Raw genomic sequence first — 17,242 nt, 5'->3', positions numbered from 1 at the left:
AGTCGATCTTATCTTCCTCGACCGATGACCCCAAATTTGCGAGTGCGTCGGCCTCACAGTTTTGTTCTCGAGGCACATGTTGTAGGGTCCATTCTTTGAAACGGTGTAGAGTTACCTGTAATTTGTCCAAATACCTTTGCATCCTATCTTCTCGAACCTCAAAAGTTTTGTTTATTTGGTTCACCACTAGTAAAGAGTTATATTTGGCTTCAATGACTTCTGCTCCCAGGCTTTTAGCTAGCTCGAGACCTGCAATCATGGCCTCGTACTCGGCCTCATTGTTAGTTAATCTAGTGGTTTTGATGGATTGTCTAATAATGCCACCTGTGGGAGGTTTCAGTACGACGCCAAGCCCGGACCCCTTCACATTTGAAGCACCATCTGTGTAGAGGGTCCAAACCCCCGACGACATACCCGATTTTAACAAGAGTTCCTTTTTAACTTCGGGTACGAGGGTTGCCGTGAAATCGGCCACGAAGTCCGCTAAAATTTGGGACTTGATGGTCGTACAAGGTTGATATTCGATATCGTACCCACTGAGTTCGACGGCCCATTTGGCCAATCGAGCTGATAGTTCGGGCTTGTGCAAAATATTGCGAAGTGGGTACGTGGTCAAAACGCATATGTGGTGACATTTGAAGTATGGTCTTAACTTTCTAGAGGCGTTTATTAGTGCAAGTGCTAATTTCTCTAAGTGAGGGTATCTAGCCTCTGCTTCCCCTAAGGTCCGACTTACATAATAAACAGGAAACTGTGTACCTTGCTCTTCTCAAAGTAGGACGCCACTTAGCGCGATTTCCGATACCGCCAAGTATAAGTACAACTTCTCATCTCTCTCGGAGTGTGAAGTAGTGGTGGGCTCGATAGGTACCGCTTCAATTGTTCTATTGCCTGTTGGCATTCCGGGGTCTAGGCGAAATCGTTCTTTCTTTTGAGTAGGGAGAAGAATTTGTGGCTTCGATCTGATGACCTCGAAATGAATTGGCCTAAGGCAGCTATGCGCCCAGTCATCCTTTGCACTGCTTTCACGCTATCCACGATGGTGATGTCTTCGATGGCCTTAATTTTGTCGGGGTTGATCTCGATTCCCCAATTCGATACCATGAAACTAAGGAACTTGCCCGATCCAACCCCAAAAGCACATTTCTCGGGGTTGAGCTTCATGTTGTATTTCCTTAAGATCTTGAATGTTTCCTACAAATGAGTCAAATGGTCCTCTGCGCGCAGGGACTTAACTAGCATGTCATCAATGTAAACTTCCATCGACTTACTTATTTGTTCTTCAAATATTTTATTCACTAGGCGTTGGTAAGTAGCTCCTGCGTTTTTTAGCCCGAATGGCATTACATTATAGCAATAGGTTCCGTACTTGGTGATAAATGAAATCTTTTCCTGGTCCTCCAGGTTCATTCGAATTTGATTGTACCTGGAGTAGGCGTCGAGAAAATTAAGGATCTCGTGGCCGGCTGTGGCATCGATCATGCGATCAATGCTAGACAGTGGAAAAGAATCTTTGGGGCATGCTTTGTTTAGATCTTTATAATCTATGCACATTCTAAGTTTGTTCCCCTTTTTAGGGACTACAACTACGTTAGCTAACCACTCGGGATATTTTACCTCCCGAATTGATCCTATTTTGAGAAGTTTAGTTACCTCATCCTTTACAAATGCGTGATTTACCTCGGATTGAGGTCTTCTTTTTTGCTTCACCAGTTTGAACCTGGGGTCCAAGCTCAGCTGGTGCGTTGTTATCGACGGTGGGATCCCTTCCATGTCTAAATGGGACCAAGCAAAACAGTCTATGTTATCAATAAAAAATTGAATGAGTTTTTCCCTATGTTCGGGGGTCAATCCCGTTCCCAGGTATACCTTTTTCTCGGGCAGATATTTGATTAATATAACCTGCTTCAGTTCTTCGATCGTAGATTTGGTGGTGTCGGAGTCGTCGGGGGCGACGAAAGCTCGAGGTGTCAGAAACCTTTTCTCGTCATCCTCTATTTTCTATTCCACATGTTTGGTCTATGGTAGCTGTGATTGTTATTTGGTTTCTTGTCTATCTTTAGTGTTCGATCTTTTCGAGACCGATAGCATTGGCATCGGTGTTACCTCATCGACCGCAAACATTTCCTTCGCAGCATGTTGCTCCCTGTATATTGTTTTCACGCCGTCCGACGTAGGAAATTTCATTACTTGGTGGAGGGTCGAAGGCACTGCCTTCATATTGTGGATCCAAGGTTTTTCGAGTAGGGCGTTGTACCTCATATCCCCTTTGATTACGTGGAATTCGGTATTTTGGATGGTTCCAGCTACATTCACTGGTAGAGTAATCTCCCCTTTAGTCGTTTCACTGGCCATATTGGAACCGTTCAGGACCCGAGCTGCGGGCACGACTTGATTCTGCAAGCCGAGCTGCTCCACTACCCAAGATCGGATGATATTCACAGAGCTACCTGGATCCACTAAAACACGCTTAACTTGAGCTTTATTTAATAGGATAGAAATTACCACAGCGTCGTTGTGAGGTTGAGAGATGCCTTCGGCTTCTTCAATTCCGAATGATAAAGTGCCCTCGGGTACGTAACCTCGAGTTCGTTTTTCCCCTGTGGTCGGTATATTGCCGTACTTGAGCATGTGTCCCTGCGGAGTATCGACCCCACCGATGATCATATGAATGATATGCAGAGGTTCCTCTTGGTTATCCTTTTTGCTGGCGTCCCTTTCTCTGAAGTGATTCCTGGCTCGGTCGCCGAGGAATTCTCGAAGTTGTCCCTCATCGAATAGGCGGGCTACCTCTTCTCTTAATTGTCTACAACCCTTGATCCTGTGACCATGCGTGCCATGATACTTGCACATTGAATTCGGGTTTCTTTGGGAATGGTCTGTTTCCGTGGGTCTGGGCCACCTAGTATCTTTGATTCTTCCGATCGCCGATACAATGCCCGATGCGTCGACGCTGAAATTGTACTCCGATAGTCGAGGTGCCTCTATAGGATCTCCATATTTATCGAAGCCACTCTTGCTCATAAGCCCCCGAGAATTTTATCCTCGATCACTCCTTCGATTGTTCCGAGCGTAATTGCGCGTTGAGCCATTGTTCATTCGATCTGTCCGGAAGGAGCTCCCAACTAGTCGTCTTCGACCCTGATTTTTGACTGATATAGGTTGTGTACATCCGCCTAAGTCATTGCTGGATACTCGATTAAATTTTGTTTCAGCCGACGCGATGCTATTGAACTTTGCTCGTTCAACCCTTGGGTGAAAGCTTGGACGGCCCAGTCATCTGTAACCGGTGGCAATTCCATGCGTTCCATTTGAAATCGGGACACAAACTCCCTTAGCATTTCATTATCGCGTTGCTTTACTTTAAAGAGGTCCGACTTCCTTGTTGCAACCTTTATGGTACCAACATGTGCTTTTACAAACGAATCCGCTAACATGGCAAAAGAATCGATGGAATTTGGGGCAAATTATGATACCAAATCATCGCTCCCTTAGAGAGGGTCTCTCCGAATTTCTTCAATAACACGGATTCGATCTCGTCGTCTTCCAAATCGTTACCCTTGATGGCACATGTGTAAAAGGTGATGTGTTCGTTGGGATCGGTCGTACCGTTATATTTGGGAATTTAGGGCGTACGGAATTTTTTGGGGATTGGTTTTGGAGCTGCACTCGAGGGAAAAGACTTTTGGATGAATTTCTTCGAATCCAGTCCTTTTATCATTGGTGGAGCTCCCGGGATCTGATCGACCTTGGAATTATATGTTTCTACTTTTTTATCGTTGGCTTTGACTCGTTTTGTGAGTTCCTCGAGTAATTTGGTAATTTCGGGAGTAGTCCCCGATTCTTGCTCGTTTGACTTCACTATGGCTGGCTCCGTTCCGTAGGTGATTTCCTGAAGCGGATCGGGCTCCGACCTGCTTTGTACCTGAGTTTGGCTTTGCAAGTGAGCTATCGCTATTTGCTGGGCTTGTAACATCTCGAAGATCATCCGTAAGCTAACTCCGATCTCCTCCACGTTATGAGCGTCTCGAGCTACGGATCGAGTACCACCCTGAATGCTTTTTTCCGGATCGGAACGTTGGTTCGCCTCTAGAGCCACTTGTGAATTTACATCTAGTGGTGCTTCGACTCGAGCTTCAGTGACGTCGTTAAGTGGCCTTCCTGCCCTGAGTATCAAGTTGTTGGTTTCATCCTGAAGGCCGGCTTCGTGGTCGATAGGTAAAACCATGAATCGAGGGTTTGCCATTGCTGATTAGGAATTGTAAACTGGTGCGTATTGCGGATTTGTATCAAACAATCACTGTTATCCTTAGTCCCACGGTGGGCACCAAACTGTTTACCCAGAAAATCGGATATAGTTGAATTTACAAGTAGTTCTAAGGATTTGTGATATAGCCTGACGTAAATCGTACGTAGAAGTGGAAGTGTTAGGATTTTTGGCTATGAAAATGAGATATAAATTATTGAATTAGAAGAGTGAGTATGTTGAGTCAAACAAGCTTAAGAGATTTTCTTCAATAAATAGAAGTAGTCTTTTCTTACCATCATCTCCACCTGTGTTTACAAGGATTCCCCCCTTTATAGTAGATGGATCTTACTATTATTTACAATAAAAAATATATAGTGGAGAACCCATGATGAATTATCCCTTTCTCGATTCCTTCCAAGATTCTCTCCCCTAGTGCGGTTGCAACGGCTCCTGTCTGCGAGCTCGATACTGGCCCGAGTTCGATACTGGCTCGAGCTCGGTATTGGGTCGAGCCCTCGGCCTTGAGTTCGAGTTCGACATTCAGGGTGAGTGTCAATCGGCATGTGCATTTCCGACAATCTTCTCTTTGCCTTGCGGTTCGATTTGGTCATGGACTTGATAATGATACTGAGCCGATTCCTCGATTGGTCTTGGAGCTCGAGGCTTGTATGCACTATACTCGGAACTCGTTTCGAGCTCTCACTTCGATCGCTTATCATTCAAACTCGATCAAACGTACGGAGGCCGAAATCTATTTCGACCATATACATTGGGTTCAAATGACAATCAACAAAATATAACAAAGCTCGGTGCATGCGACTCATGTTAATTCCTCGAATATGTGACAGTTGATCATTTGACACAGGACGTCAACCACCTCATTAATATTGAAATTATTAATTGCAAATTGAGTAACATGTCATTAACCTTTTCAAGCACATATGAAGATCGTTAATCACATATGGAGGGAGATGAAAAACTTTACCTCTAACCTAAGTTGAATCATTTTGAGGGTCCATGTTTTCATAAAATTCCCATATTAATGTACACACAAAGTGTTGACAACTATTTAGCTTTATTTAGGTGCTATTAATAATGGCATAATGGTTTATCTTAAATTATCTAAGGAGTTTGATTGTTAACTTAGAAGCATTTAATCAGTCTTGAAATCCTATTATGTTTTGATTTCTAATGCAAAGACAACAGCTACCGAAGTTATACATTGAATAATTTACTTCCTCTGTTCGCTTTTACTTGTCCACAATTGACTTTGCACACCCTTTAAAAAATAATAAATAAACTGCATAATTTACCATGATACCCTTATTAATTGTTGTATAGTCTTAATGGATTTGGAAAATAATTTGGAATGAGTAATTAATGCCAAGGGCAAAACAGAAAAAATAAATTATTTTTCTCGTGATATGCGAAAGTGGACAAGTAAAAGTGAATGCATGGAGTAATATATTACTATCTTCGGTAGATTGTGAAATCCAATGGCCAGCGGCTTCGCTTTTCCAGCTGGTTTCTTTGTCTCAACTCTCACATACCTTAGTCCTAAGATATTACTCGTAATAATAACAAACTCGACAGCAGAAAAAGAAATTAGAGATCCTCGTATAACTCTGTCTATTTCTTTCTTCGATTAGGAGCTCATAGGTCTGAAGGATTGATTTCCAACTTGACAAAAAATTTGGGTGTATTATATGGGAATCCGCCATTGATGCTTGTATAAGGGTAAGCTGCCTACATCAGACACCCTTGGGATGCGGTACTTCCTCGGACCCTACTTAAACATAGGATGTTTTGTGCACCGAAATGTCCTTTTTATATGCACACATCATTTTGTGATTTTACGGAGGAAATTATAGCATCCATCTACCAATGTGTAATGTGTGGCCTGGTGATGGATCAACATTACATCGAGGAAACAGCAAATTTTTGAGAAAGCTCATTGACCAGAAGCAAATAGATAAATATATTTAATGGAGAACAAAAAAGAAACACGAGTAGTACAATGATCTGATTCAAAAAATGTACAATCAGACGGCACCCTTTAGGAAAAGACTTTGCAGTTTGCAAGCACATTCCAGGAGATCAGTTACAAATTTTGACCACAATGGGACACCCAATAATTTCAAGAAAGCAAAAGCTCAAATAAATTACATTTCCATGGTTCACCGAGAAAAAAATAAATCTGTACAAGCACGAGTGGTCGGTATGTAAAAGCATCATAATCCAACTAAAATGTGCAATGCTGATAACCCAGCATTTCATCTGGACTGGAATCATCTTCCCTAAGGCTGGATATCAGCTAATGAAACCAGCAAATCCCTAAGCACATCAAAGCCAACATTGATTCCATTTTAAGAGGTAACAGTCTTTCATCTGCAAACAGAAAGCTCAATATTTATGCATGTATTACTCATTCCGAAAACAAGGAAGCAAACTGAACTTCCCCACCATCTCACACTTGATAAGGCGATAATACAGTTATTGATCAGATTCCTTTGCCAGTTGCTGCACAGTTCATCCTCTCAGTCAATATTAAGTTTCCTTTAGTAAACACCTCTAAATAAGTAAAATGAAGTGGGGTAACAGACCTTAAAACATGCACCACCGGAAAGACACGCTTGAAATTGCAACATTTGATCCGTCTTTATGCTTCACTGACATGTCTGTAAATGGTGATAGATTTACTTCGATCTTCTTCATTGAAGGATTTCAACCTTTCTTTTTCAACCTTGATAACACAAGAAAATCTATCAGAAACCTCATAAAAAGGCTCCTCCTCAAGGAACATAGTGAGTCCCGAAGTTGATACCTGCGCCTCTAACTCTGCTATTCTCTGTAAAGATAATTGTTCAACACATGCACGTCGTTTCCGTTCTTCTTCAAGCAACCCAGTCATCTGATATCGTAGCTCAGCCATTTCTTGGGCTAAATCCTCTGCTTCTTCTTTGGCTTTTAGCTTTTCCATTCTTAGCTCTTCCTACACATCCAAATTAATGGACCAATAGCATTAGATCATGTTGGGACTTGGATGTGAATGTTTTCATGAATGTTAAGTAGTTAACCACAAATAGTACCTTAAGCTGCTTTACAAGTGACTCATAGTTCTTTACTTGACCGGCCAATTTCTCCATCTTGTCCAACAAGTCAACATCCGATGGCCCTATAGAAGCCAGTTTGATAAGGAGTGGACCCAAAATGTCACCACAGCAGCTTCAGCGAAAGGACATAGTGTCAGACACGACGTAAACATAGTAGCAAAGATGAGAATAGCTTTACTATAATTACAGATCCTTGTACGAGCATGGTCAACTACAAGACAATATGCAATCACTATCTCCAGCGAACTACAAAATGCATGCAACAAATGTGAAAACATTAATGACAATTTGCTTTATTAGATGAAGTAAATTAAGACTTTGGACTGGAATCAGTACGGCTCTTTCACATCATAACAACTTGTCTCAAGTATCTCATTGTAAGATCCTAAATTACTTAACGTAATCAAGCACCATCTTAAGCTAACCAGCTTATGGTAGACTAAGAGAAGCATATACACTCGGTGCATACCTAGTAGCATTTTCCTCTTCTTTACTTGAGGAGCTCTCATCAACATTCGCTAGCCAACCACGAAATTGCTCCTCTACTTTTTTAGAAAATGTTTTGGCATTCAATTCAGATGCCTGGAGTTGTTCCCTTAAACTTTCATTTTCCTTCCCTAGACTTTCAACAGCCTTCTCTGTGTCATCCATCCGAAGTTCGAGGTCATGAATAAACTCATTCAACTTAACATTCTCCTGAGTTGTTTCTTCTTGGGATTTCTTAGCTTCAAAATAATTCTGCTCCACAGCCATCAAATCAAGCTTCATACCCTCTATTTCAAATTGATGCTCTAATCCTACAGATGCTATTGACTCCTCTAGTCTCTCTATGCACAAAGCTGAGCCCTCTATCTCTAACTCTTTGTTTTCCAATTGCTGCAACAAATATAAGCGTTCAGCATTTGAAATTTCCAATTCTTCCCTTAACCTTGCAACCTCTTCGTATATATTTTCAAGGTTTGCAAGTTTCAACTGAAGGCTGCACACACACTCACTTAGAGAATTCATCTCTTCATTTCTTAAATGCACCTGATCCTGCAGGTAATCTGCAACAAATATATTTAAACAGTGAGCCTAAAATGGGCAAATCAAGTCAATATGATAAAGTAGACAAGATATTTTGCTCTTGAAGGGGAATGATGCGAAGTGACAAGCTTCATAAATATAAAGCGTATGACCTATTGAAAATACTAGCCAACAGTTGACCCAATAAAGGGGGTGTTCGGGCAGTTCGGATTGGATATGAGAATTTCAGTTTGGATTTTCAATTTTCGGATTGATGAAATGACTATCCAAATAAATTTAGATTGGATCGGATTTTTTAAGTTCGGTTTCGGATTAATCGATTTGAATATTATGAATTTTCGATTTTGAGCGTATAAGTTGAGATGTTTCTACTTTTTACAAAAATGAATATCCAAATGAAGTACTCATGTTAAATTGCCTAAAAAGTTCATCTTTCTTACCGCAATCATCCAAATAAAGTATTCAAGTAATGAAAATTATTTAAAGAAAAAATACAACAGAGACATTAATACGGCCGACAAGAAGTATCAATAGTAAAATCATGTCCAAATAGAAAGTATTCTGCAATAACTTAGTAATTAATATTAAATGTATGAGATAATATCTAATGGGTAGGGTATTGAACTTATTGCTATTGACATATGGATAATGGACTAAATATAAAGTAAAAAAATTTTTAATTTTCGGATATCCAAAAATCCGAAGTACCAAATCCAAAATCCAATCCGAAATCCAAAAATTTTAAAAGTTAAATCCAAAATCCAATTCGTAATCCGAAAATCCAAACCACCACAACAACAACAACAACAACAAACCCAATAGTTTCCCACAAGTGGGGTCTGGAGAGCGTAAGATGTACGCAGCCTTACCCCTACCCCTGGAAGGGCAGAGAAGATGTTTCCGATAGACCCTCGATTAGAGAACGACTGAAAAAGAAAAGGTAATTGCAACAAGTAGGAATAACAACAAGAAAAAATAAGATTGAATCCAAGAATGCAGTCAAACTCTAGGTAGTAATAGCCATCTATGGATAAAAGATATCATACTAACACTAATGCTAGCGAACTGAGTAAGACAGAGAGAAACGCTCCACTACCTACGAACCTTCTACCCTAATCTTTGACCTCCACAACCTCTTGTCTAGGGCCATGTTCTCAGTCAGCTCCAGCTGCGTCATGTCCCGCCTAATAACCTCTCCCCAAGACTTCTTAGGCCTACCTCTACCCCTCCTGCTACCCACCGAGGCTAACCGGTCGCACTTTCTAACTGGGGCTTCTATACTTCTCTTAACATGCCTGAACCATCTCAACCTCGCCTCCCACATCTTATCCTCCACAGGGGCCACTCCTACCTTTTCCCGAATAACTTCATTCCTAATCTTATCCAACCGGGTATGCCCACACATCCACCTCAACATCCTCATCTCAATTCTCAGCTACTTTTAGCTTTTGGGTATGAGAGTTCTTGACCGGCCAACACTCTGCTCCATACAACATAGTCGGTCTAACTACAACCTTGTAGAACTTACCTTTAAGTCTCAGCGGCACATTCTTATCACACAAGACACCGGAAACGAGCCTCCACTTCATCCATCCTACTCCGATACGATGCGTGACATCTTCATCAATCTCCCCATTACCTTGTATTATAGATCCAAGATACTTGAAACTACCTCTATTGGGGATGACTTGCGTATCAAGCCTCACTTCCATATCCCCTTCCTAGGTACCATTACTGAACTTGCACTCCAAGTATTCCGTCTTGGTCCTGCTCAACTTGAAACCCTTAGACTCTAGGGTCTGCCTCCAAACCTCCAGCCTCTCGTTAACACCACCCCGCGTCTCGTCAATTAAAACTATGTCATCAGCAAATAACATACACCATGGCACCTCACCTTGAATGTGTCTCGTCAATGCGTCCATCGCCAATGCGTCCATCGCCAAGGAAAATAGGAATGGACTAAGAGTTGATCCCTAGTGCAACCCCATCATAACCGGAAAGTATTCCGAATCTCCTCCCACTGCCCTAACCTGAGTATTAGCTTCATCATACATATCCTTAATCACCCTAATGTAGGCTACTGGAACCCCTTTAGCCTCCAAGCATCGCCAGAGCACCTCTCTCGAGACTTTGTCATATGCTTTCTCTAGGTCAATGAACACCATGTGCAAGTCATTCTCCATCTCTCTATACCGCTCCACTAATTTTCTCACAATGTGAATGGCTTCCATAGTCGAACGCCCTGGTATGAAACCGAATTGGTTCTCAGAAATGGACACGCTGGTACTCACCCTCACTTCAACCACCCTCTTCCAAACCACAAATCCAAAAAAATCAGATTTCGGATTTGCCGAAACTATGCCCACCCCAATGTGCAAGCCCGCAAAATATAGGCAAAATACATAAATTACCCCCTAAACTATGGACCAAATTCCTGTTACACACTTTCTGACCCCGAAAATCATCTTACACACTCAACCTTTCCAAAGTGTACCTAAGACCCACCAATTTTTTCTTGACTAATTCTTCAAAATATGTGTACTATCACGCACCAATAAGGTCGTGACACGTGTCCTAACTCAAGGGAAAAAAGAAAATACTTAATATTTTAAATAAAAAACAGAACCCCCCCCCCCCCAACACACACACACAACAAGTCTCTCGTCTTCTTCAAGCTCTCATACCCGTCTGTCGGCTTCTTCTTCTTATCTTCCTCTTCTATGGCTGCCACCAGCACCACCTCCATGGTTGCTGCCATAGCCATAATCAAAAAAAAAAAAAAGGTCCATCCAAATCACCATCTTCAATACATCGCCAACATTAACCATCATAAGAAAATGACCTCGTCATCGACAAACAAAGGCCAGTAACGACCCTCCTTGACTGGATTTTTTTTAATTCAAGTTGATCTTCTGGGTTTTGGTGTACCGAATTCATCTCTAAGCTTCCTTATTTTGCCATTTTTGTATATTTTAAACTGGGTGTTTGCTCATATGTTACTGAGAGGCCAGGAATGGAGAAGTCTAATTGTTACCATTGTTTTTTGGAATTGGGTTTCCAGTTGTTTGCTCGTATGCCAACTGAAAGACCATGAATTGGAAAGTTTTATTTTTAGCTTTTCCAGAGATACCCATGAATGGGTAGTGTATTTGTAGTATTTTTCTGAAGGGGGTGTTCAAGTATTTGTATATATTACAGAGAGGCCATGGACTAACATTAATAAAATTTACTTGGACTGAAATTATAGAAATTAACATAACTTCATTGGACATTTACTTCTAATAGTGTAGGATTACTGGATCTTTTATAAGTATTCTCTTGTTGGAGTAATTCAGTGAAATGAGACAATGGAGTTAGATGGAAGAGAACATAAAGGGTTTTTGCTGGTCATGGAGGTATTGGAGGGGAAAACAAAAGAAAAGAAAAAGAAAAAAAAATAACTTTGGACCATAGAATCAACTTTATTAAATCTGAACCATTGACATAAAGCTGTAGACACACATTTTTCACATCTTCACGCGCTCCTTTTGCGTGTAATATACATGGTCAAAAGTGGTGTGTATTAGACACACTCAGGAAAGGTTGAGTGTGTAAGATGATTTTCGTGGTAGAAACTAGAAAGTGTGTAACAGAGATTTGGCTCATAGTTCATGGGGTAACTTCTGTATTTTGCCCAAAATATATAAACCAAAGAAAAGACCATACAAGTCCCATACAAAGATGATATTCCACCAAAGAAAAGGTTAAACGTAGACATGGAGAATCAACAGTCAACTGTCATTTGAGTCCCATCAGTAGCACAAACTTCACTCTTTTTCTTCTATTAATCTTTTTATGGACTGGGGTTCCAGGCACCAGGAGTCTGGGGGGAGTATATTTCGGGTAAGAAACTAAGGAATGTTTACCAAGGAAAACAACAAATAAGACATATATAATGTAGCAAACATATTTTGGAATGTATACCTATCTCTTGGGAACAGTTCTCCAACTCGCTTTCCAGCTTCTGGATGTGATTTTTGTCTTCTGCTCGGGCCTCAGATAATGTCTGCACATGTTGTTCTAGTCTCTGCAAACATTTTTTTCTTTAATAAGTCAAATTTTCACCTTAGTCTCCAAGAATTCTAACTTAAATAATGGAATGTTCATGATACACAATATAAGTCGGCTATACAATCATACTGGTTATTTTCAAACTCAACTATTCAAAATAACTGTGGTGACCAATTGTGCTAAACATGTATGTTATACTCTTCTATTTGGATAAAGGGTAGCCCGGTGCACTAAGCTCCCGTTATGCGCGGGCTCGGGGAAGGGCCGGACCACAAGGGTATTCTTTCTAAGTTAATAATTCTCATAATTTAATAGTTGTTTCGATAGCCTACTCTATTCCATCTCCTCGAACCAGTATAAGCTAAGACTACGATTGCCACTTGCCATGCAGTAAAACCTCTGGAAAAGTTTGCCATCCTCTTTACATTAGTTTTTGGATATAGAATCAACCTAAGACATTATATACCATAGATAAAGATTACTGGAATCTTTATGAACAATTGTAACATATCTGGTCACTCCGGAACATATAAAACTTTATGGTTAGCAAGTGTAATAGCTAAAAATGTACCAGCTCCTCATGCTATTGATCACTAGAAAGTTGATTGTACATAGATAAAGGGCAACTACTGGAGCATTACATGAAACTAAAAGCAGTGAATTGACGTGGGTAACGGTAAACATTGAAATGCAAGTCCCCTTTTTTGTCTTTCGCTGGCCAAAAGGAAACAAGACACATGTTTGCAAATCATATCCAGATTTATTGGGTAGCAAATCTAATAGTTAAATGAAGAGAAAAAAAACAAAGGATCCAGATTGACTATGGAGGTCGATACAAATGATACTTTACACAAAAAGGAAAAAGTTAATGGCACAGCCTATTCAGCATTTTTTTTTTTGATAACCAAAAGTAAGCATTTCCGCTTATCCAGCATATTTACACATCCAAAAGACCTTTTATGTATGCTTCTACATTTGTATGCTCCAAGATCAATTACAAAGATCATAATTTGTGCTCCTCTGATTTTTAGAGCTGTGTCACCACTATTGTCAGACTGTACTCTAAAGTAACATTAATTTTTACTAACAAGAATGCAGAACATCACCAGCTTTAGAAAGCATGCAAATTCACAGCCAAATAACACAATGGCTATCCCTTTAGTAAAGGCAATTTTTGCCGTCAAACAACTTTATTTGTCTAACGCATCCGGAGATGCCTTGATAATGGCCAATGATCAGATCAAAAGATTCACGAATAAAGATAAAGATATCAGAAATTACTCGGATCAGTTCAAAGCTCTGGCCTTGTGAACCCCTCAGCATATCTTTTTCTTTCCTAAGCTGCCAAAAAGAGAAGTTAACAAAAGAAAATAAAGAAAGGTAACTAGCAAGAAAACTACCACATATCCATTCTTTATCAGGAAAGATAATTTGTACAGCAGCTATGAGCATAGGAGCAGGGAAAACTACAATTAGAGAACAGATTCCGAAATTGACCACCAACTTGGTGTTTATTACTAAATTTTCTGACGTATCAAAAACTGGGTTCCAAAAGTTATTGAATCAAGCAAAGTAAATAGCAGATTAAATAAAAGATTGCACACAGAATCTCTAGCTTAAAATTGTTCGTCAATTGATTCTGGTATTAAATTCCGCATTGTAAGTCAGATGTTTGGTTTTCATTTCAGTTTCCATGTTAATAATACATGCATTAGTTACACGGTAATTCCTGTATAATACTATGCTACGAATTCATGGTAGACTAACACTACAGGTAGTACTAATGCCTACATAAGAGCATGCAAACAACAAGAATGTCCCTTTATTACAAGTTTACTTAAGCCCAGTGTTATCAAAGGCGAAAGCGCAAAAAGCTCTAAGGTCTGTTGGGGCTTTAAGTGCAAAACACAAATAAAGCATGAGCTTTAATGAACAAAGGCGCAAATGGAGAAAAAATAAAAATATGTATGTATAGTCCAAGTCTAATAATTATAAGTGGGAATAACAAATATATGGACAAAGAAATCGCAAGAGAATTACGATAAAGTAAAATATCAATTGTTTAGTGTCGCCTCTTCAGGATTACGCTCATTGGCAAGGAAAAATATGCCTTAGAGCCTCGATGATGCCACTGAAGCGCCGGCTAAGCGAGGCAAAGCGCTCAACATGTTTTGAGCCTCGCTTCAGGGCTTAAGCGCGTCTTTGACAACACTGGTTAAGCCACCTCTCACTTGTTATTATCTGTAAATATGTGATAATGTTTATAGCATTGATTTAGTCATAATAGTTGGCAGCTCCAAAATAAAAAAAGGCTCATAAGAAAGTGTTTATTCTCATATCTTTGTATATCTTACTCTAGATTGTATATGAAAAATTGTTCATACTTGAGATATCTAAAAATTAATAATTATAATTCAATTTTGGTATTTAGTTATAGTAAATTAATAATTTTTGGTCGCATATGATAACAGAACTAAATATAAGTTGGATAAGGTAATGTGAACAACCCAAGAGTATTATTGGTATCCAATTAAAAACCAAACCATGTTCTAAATTATACACTATGTATCCAGATTCTAAAGCGATTAACCAAACATCCAGTAACAAATGCAAATACTTTGGTGATTGTTATTCACCATATGATGACACATGAAATATAATCTGCATTTAACTTGTTTGGCGGATCATACAACTCCTAAGTGCCATGACTGAATTCCTGAATTTAGTTTCGCATTATTTCCATGGATACCCTATAACAAATATTATGAATGATTGAAGAGCAGATTTTACCTCTTTACATCTTGCCCCAATCTCCAATAGCTCTTTTACATCAACAGAGTGGTCACTACTACTAGTTGATTGACTAGACATTCTAAAAACACGAGAGAGAGAGAGAGAGAGAGAGAGAGAGAGAGAGAGAGAGAGAGAGAGAAGAGAGAGAGAGAAAATTAGCACGCTCAGAAGAAAAATAGTACATCCAACTTAATTTATCAGGACAGGATACAGGCCTCACAATCTAAAGAATAGCCATATTAAGCACCATATCACAAGTCATTCTTATACCTCACTTCTTAACTGCTTAAACCCCCATAGATCAGATATGAACAACAATCAGATCATACTAAAAGCAGAAACATAAAGATAACGATATGCACATAAAAACTAGATGATGTTAATGGAATATCCATTCGCGACACTCAATTCCTAACTAACGCCACAATACCTGAATTCTGAAAAGAATACGGATAAAAAGCACGACACCCCATTTACCCATTTCTTGATTAATAAAAGTGTTCCTTCAACATAGAGATTTAATAAATTGAATACCAGATATCGGGGTAATCCAAAATTCTTTCTGTTCTCGAAAATCACATAAACTAGTAAAATGTTTGCCAGATTATATTACAAGGTCAGACATTAACAATAAAAGAATCACAGAAAAAGTATAAAACTAAACATGACCTGCCTAAAAACTACCGAAGACTAATGGATATGCTCGTTGTGATGCTCGTTTCATAAAAAGTAACCACAACATCTGAAGGAAAAAACACACACAAAAAAAAACTATGAAAATGTTCAACGCCTCGAATATATCAGAATGGATAAGAGGAATCATATAACCTACCCGAGCTAGTTTTAAATGGAGTCATAGCTGATTGAATGAAAAAAATTCCCTGCACCCCATTTTCCTATTTTCAAATAAAAAATAATACCTACAGATTGACGAAATTGATTATAAATCTTGTTTGATAATTCAAACTTCTTTCTGCTTCTTCATAATCACAGATATATAGCAAAAATCATTTCCAGATTAAACAACAAAATAAAAAGTTGCACAAATTTTACGACATACACAGGCAAAATGAATATAATTTCTTAAGCATATACTGCTGTTTCAAATTTACATGATTAAACAAAAAGTATCAAAAACTGAAACTCAAATAGAAATAGAAAATAAAAATAAATACCGATTCCTAGGGTTGACGATATCAAAAGCCAAAAGGTCCCCAGAATATCCTGAAATTTCCAAAATTTGAGCTGGATATTAGCAAAAACGCCTGATTTATTTCATAAATTATGGAGTACTAAATTCAACGGGGAAATTTTAAAAATGCAAGAGAGTTGTGACCGGGTTTCACTTAAGGATGGGTATCGGGTCTAACCCGGTTCAGGGGCAATAAGGGGATTTTCCCTCTTAAGTGCCACTAATTGGCATTATTTTTAGACTCAATTTACGTTTTTAATCAATTCTATTTGAATGACATATAAATCATACAAATAAAAGTAAATAATAACTTTGAACAATTGTAAAGAAAGACAGCCTTAAATCATACGTATATTAATTCTAGTAAATTTATTCTTTGAAGAATTTACTATGATATTAGATTATGTTAAGAATAATTTCTAAATTTATCTATATAGAATAGGAGAAACAAAGTCATATTATTGTGCTAAGTGTCAAAACAGAAAATAAATATATGTCCAATTTTAGAACAAACCTCCAACTAATTTGAAGGTTAAAAATAATTTAAAATAGAAATTTAAAAATATGCTAATGCAGTTTAACATCTGATTCACATGTTTGTTGTGCAGTTTTTTTTTATTTGTTAAAAGAAGTTCACAAAGTTTAAAATTTCTAGATGTTTGTTGTGCGGGTTTTTTTTATTTGTTTATAGAAGTTCACAAACTTTAAAACTTCTAATTTAGTTTACATCTACATTGAGTCCCACGTTTGTTGGTATCCATATTATTGTGCCAAGTATCAAAACAGAAAATAAACATGCGTCCAATTTTAGGATAAACT

General features: G+C 38.8%; 1 protein-coding gene across 6 annotated transcripts; it reads right to left on the bottom strand.

Annotated features, from left to right (window-relative positions):
- Positions 1-6,244: 6,244 nt before the first annotated feature.
- Positions 6,245-16,545, bottom strand: LOC107815992 (uncharacterized). 6 transcript variants are annotated; one of them, XM_016641647.2, is made up of 10 exons: positions 16,407-16,535; positions 15,229-15,310; positions 13,720-13,779; positions 12,352-12,454; positions 7,832-8,408; positions 7,339-7,474; positions 7,074-7,241; positions 6,853-6,992; positions 6,713-6,769; positions 6,245-6,637 (listed from the first exon to the last, which is right to left on the bottom strand). In XM_016641647.2, exons 2-8 carry the CDS (start codon positions 15,307-15,309, stop codon positions 6,909-6,911), a joined length of 1,209 nt encoding a protein of 402 aa, XP_016497133.1. In that variant the 5' UTR covers position 15,310; positions 16,407-16,535; the 3' UTR covers positions 6,245-6,637; positions 6,713-6,769; positions 6,853-6,908. The 6 variants fall into 6 exon arrangements, with proteins under 6 accessions (XP_016497133.1, XP_075087361.1, XP_016497129.1 ...); XM_075231260.1 differs by lacking the exon at positions 15,229-15,310 and having other exon boundaries at positions 16,407-16,545; XM_016641643.2 differs by having other exon boundaries at positions 6,245-6,769.
- Positions 16,546-17,242: the final 697 nt, after the last annotated feature.

Source organism: Nicotiana tabacum, chromosome 15, assembly GCF_000715075.1.
Source record: "Nicotiana tabacum cultivar K326 chromosome 15, ASM71507v2, whole genome shotgun sequence".
Taxonomy (NCBI): domain Eukaryota; kingdom Viridiplantae; phylum Streptophyta; class Magnoliopsida; order Solanales; family Solanaceae; genus Nicotiana; species Nicotiana tabacum.
Note: the sequence above shows the minus strand (reverse complement) of the source record. Positions and strands in the feature narration are given on the sequence as shown.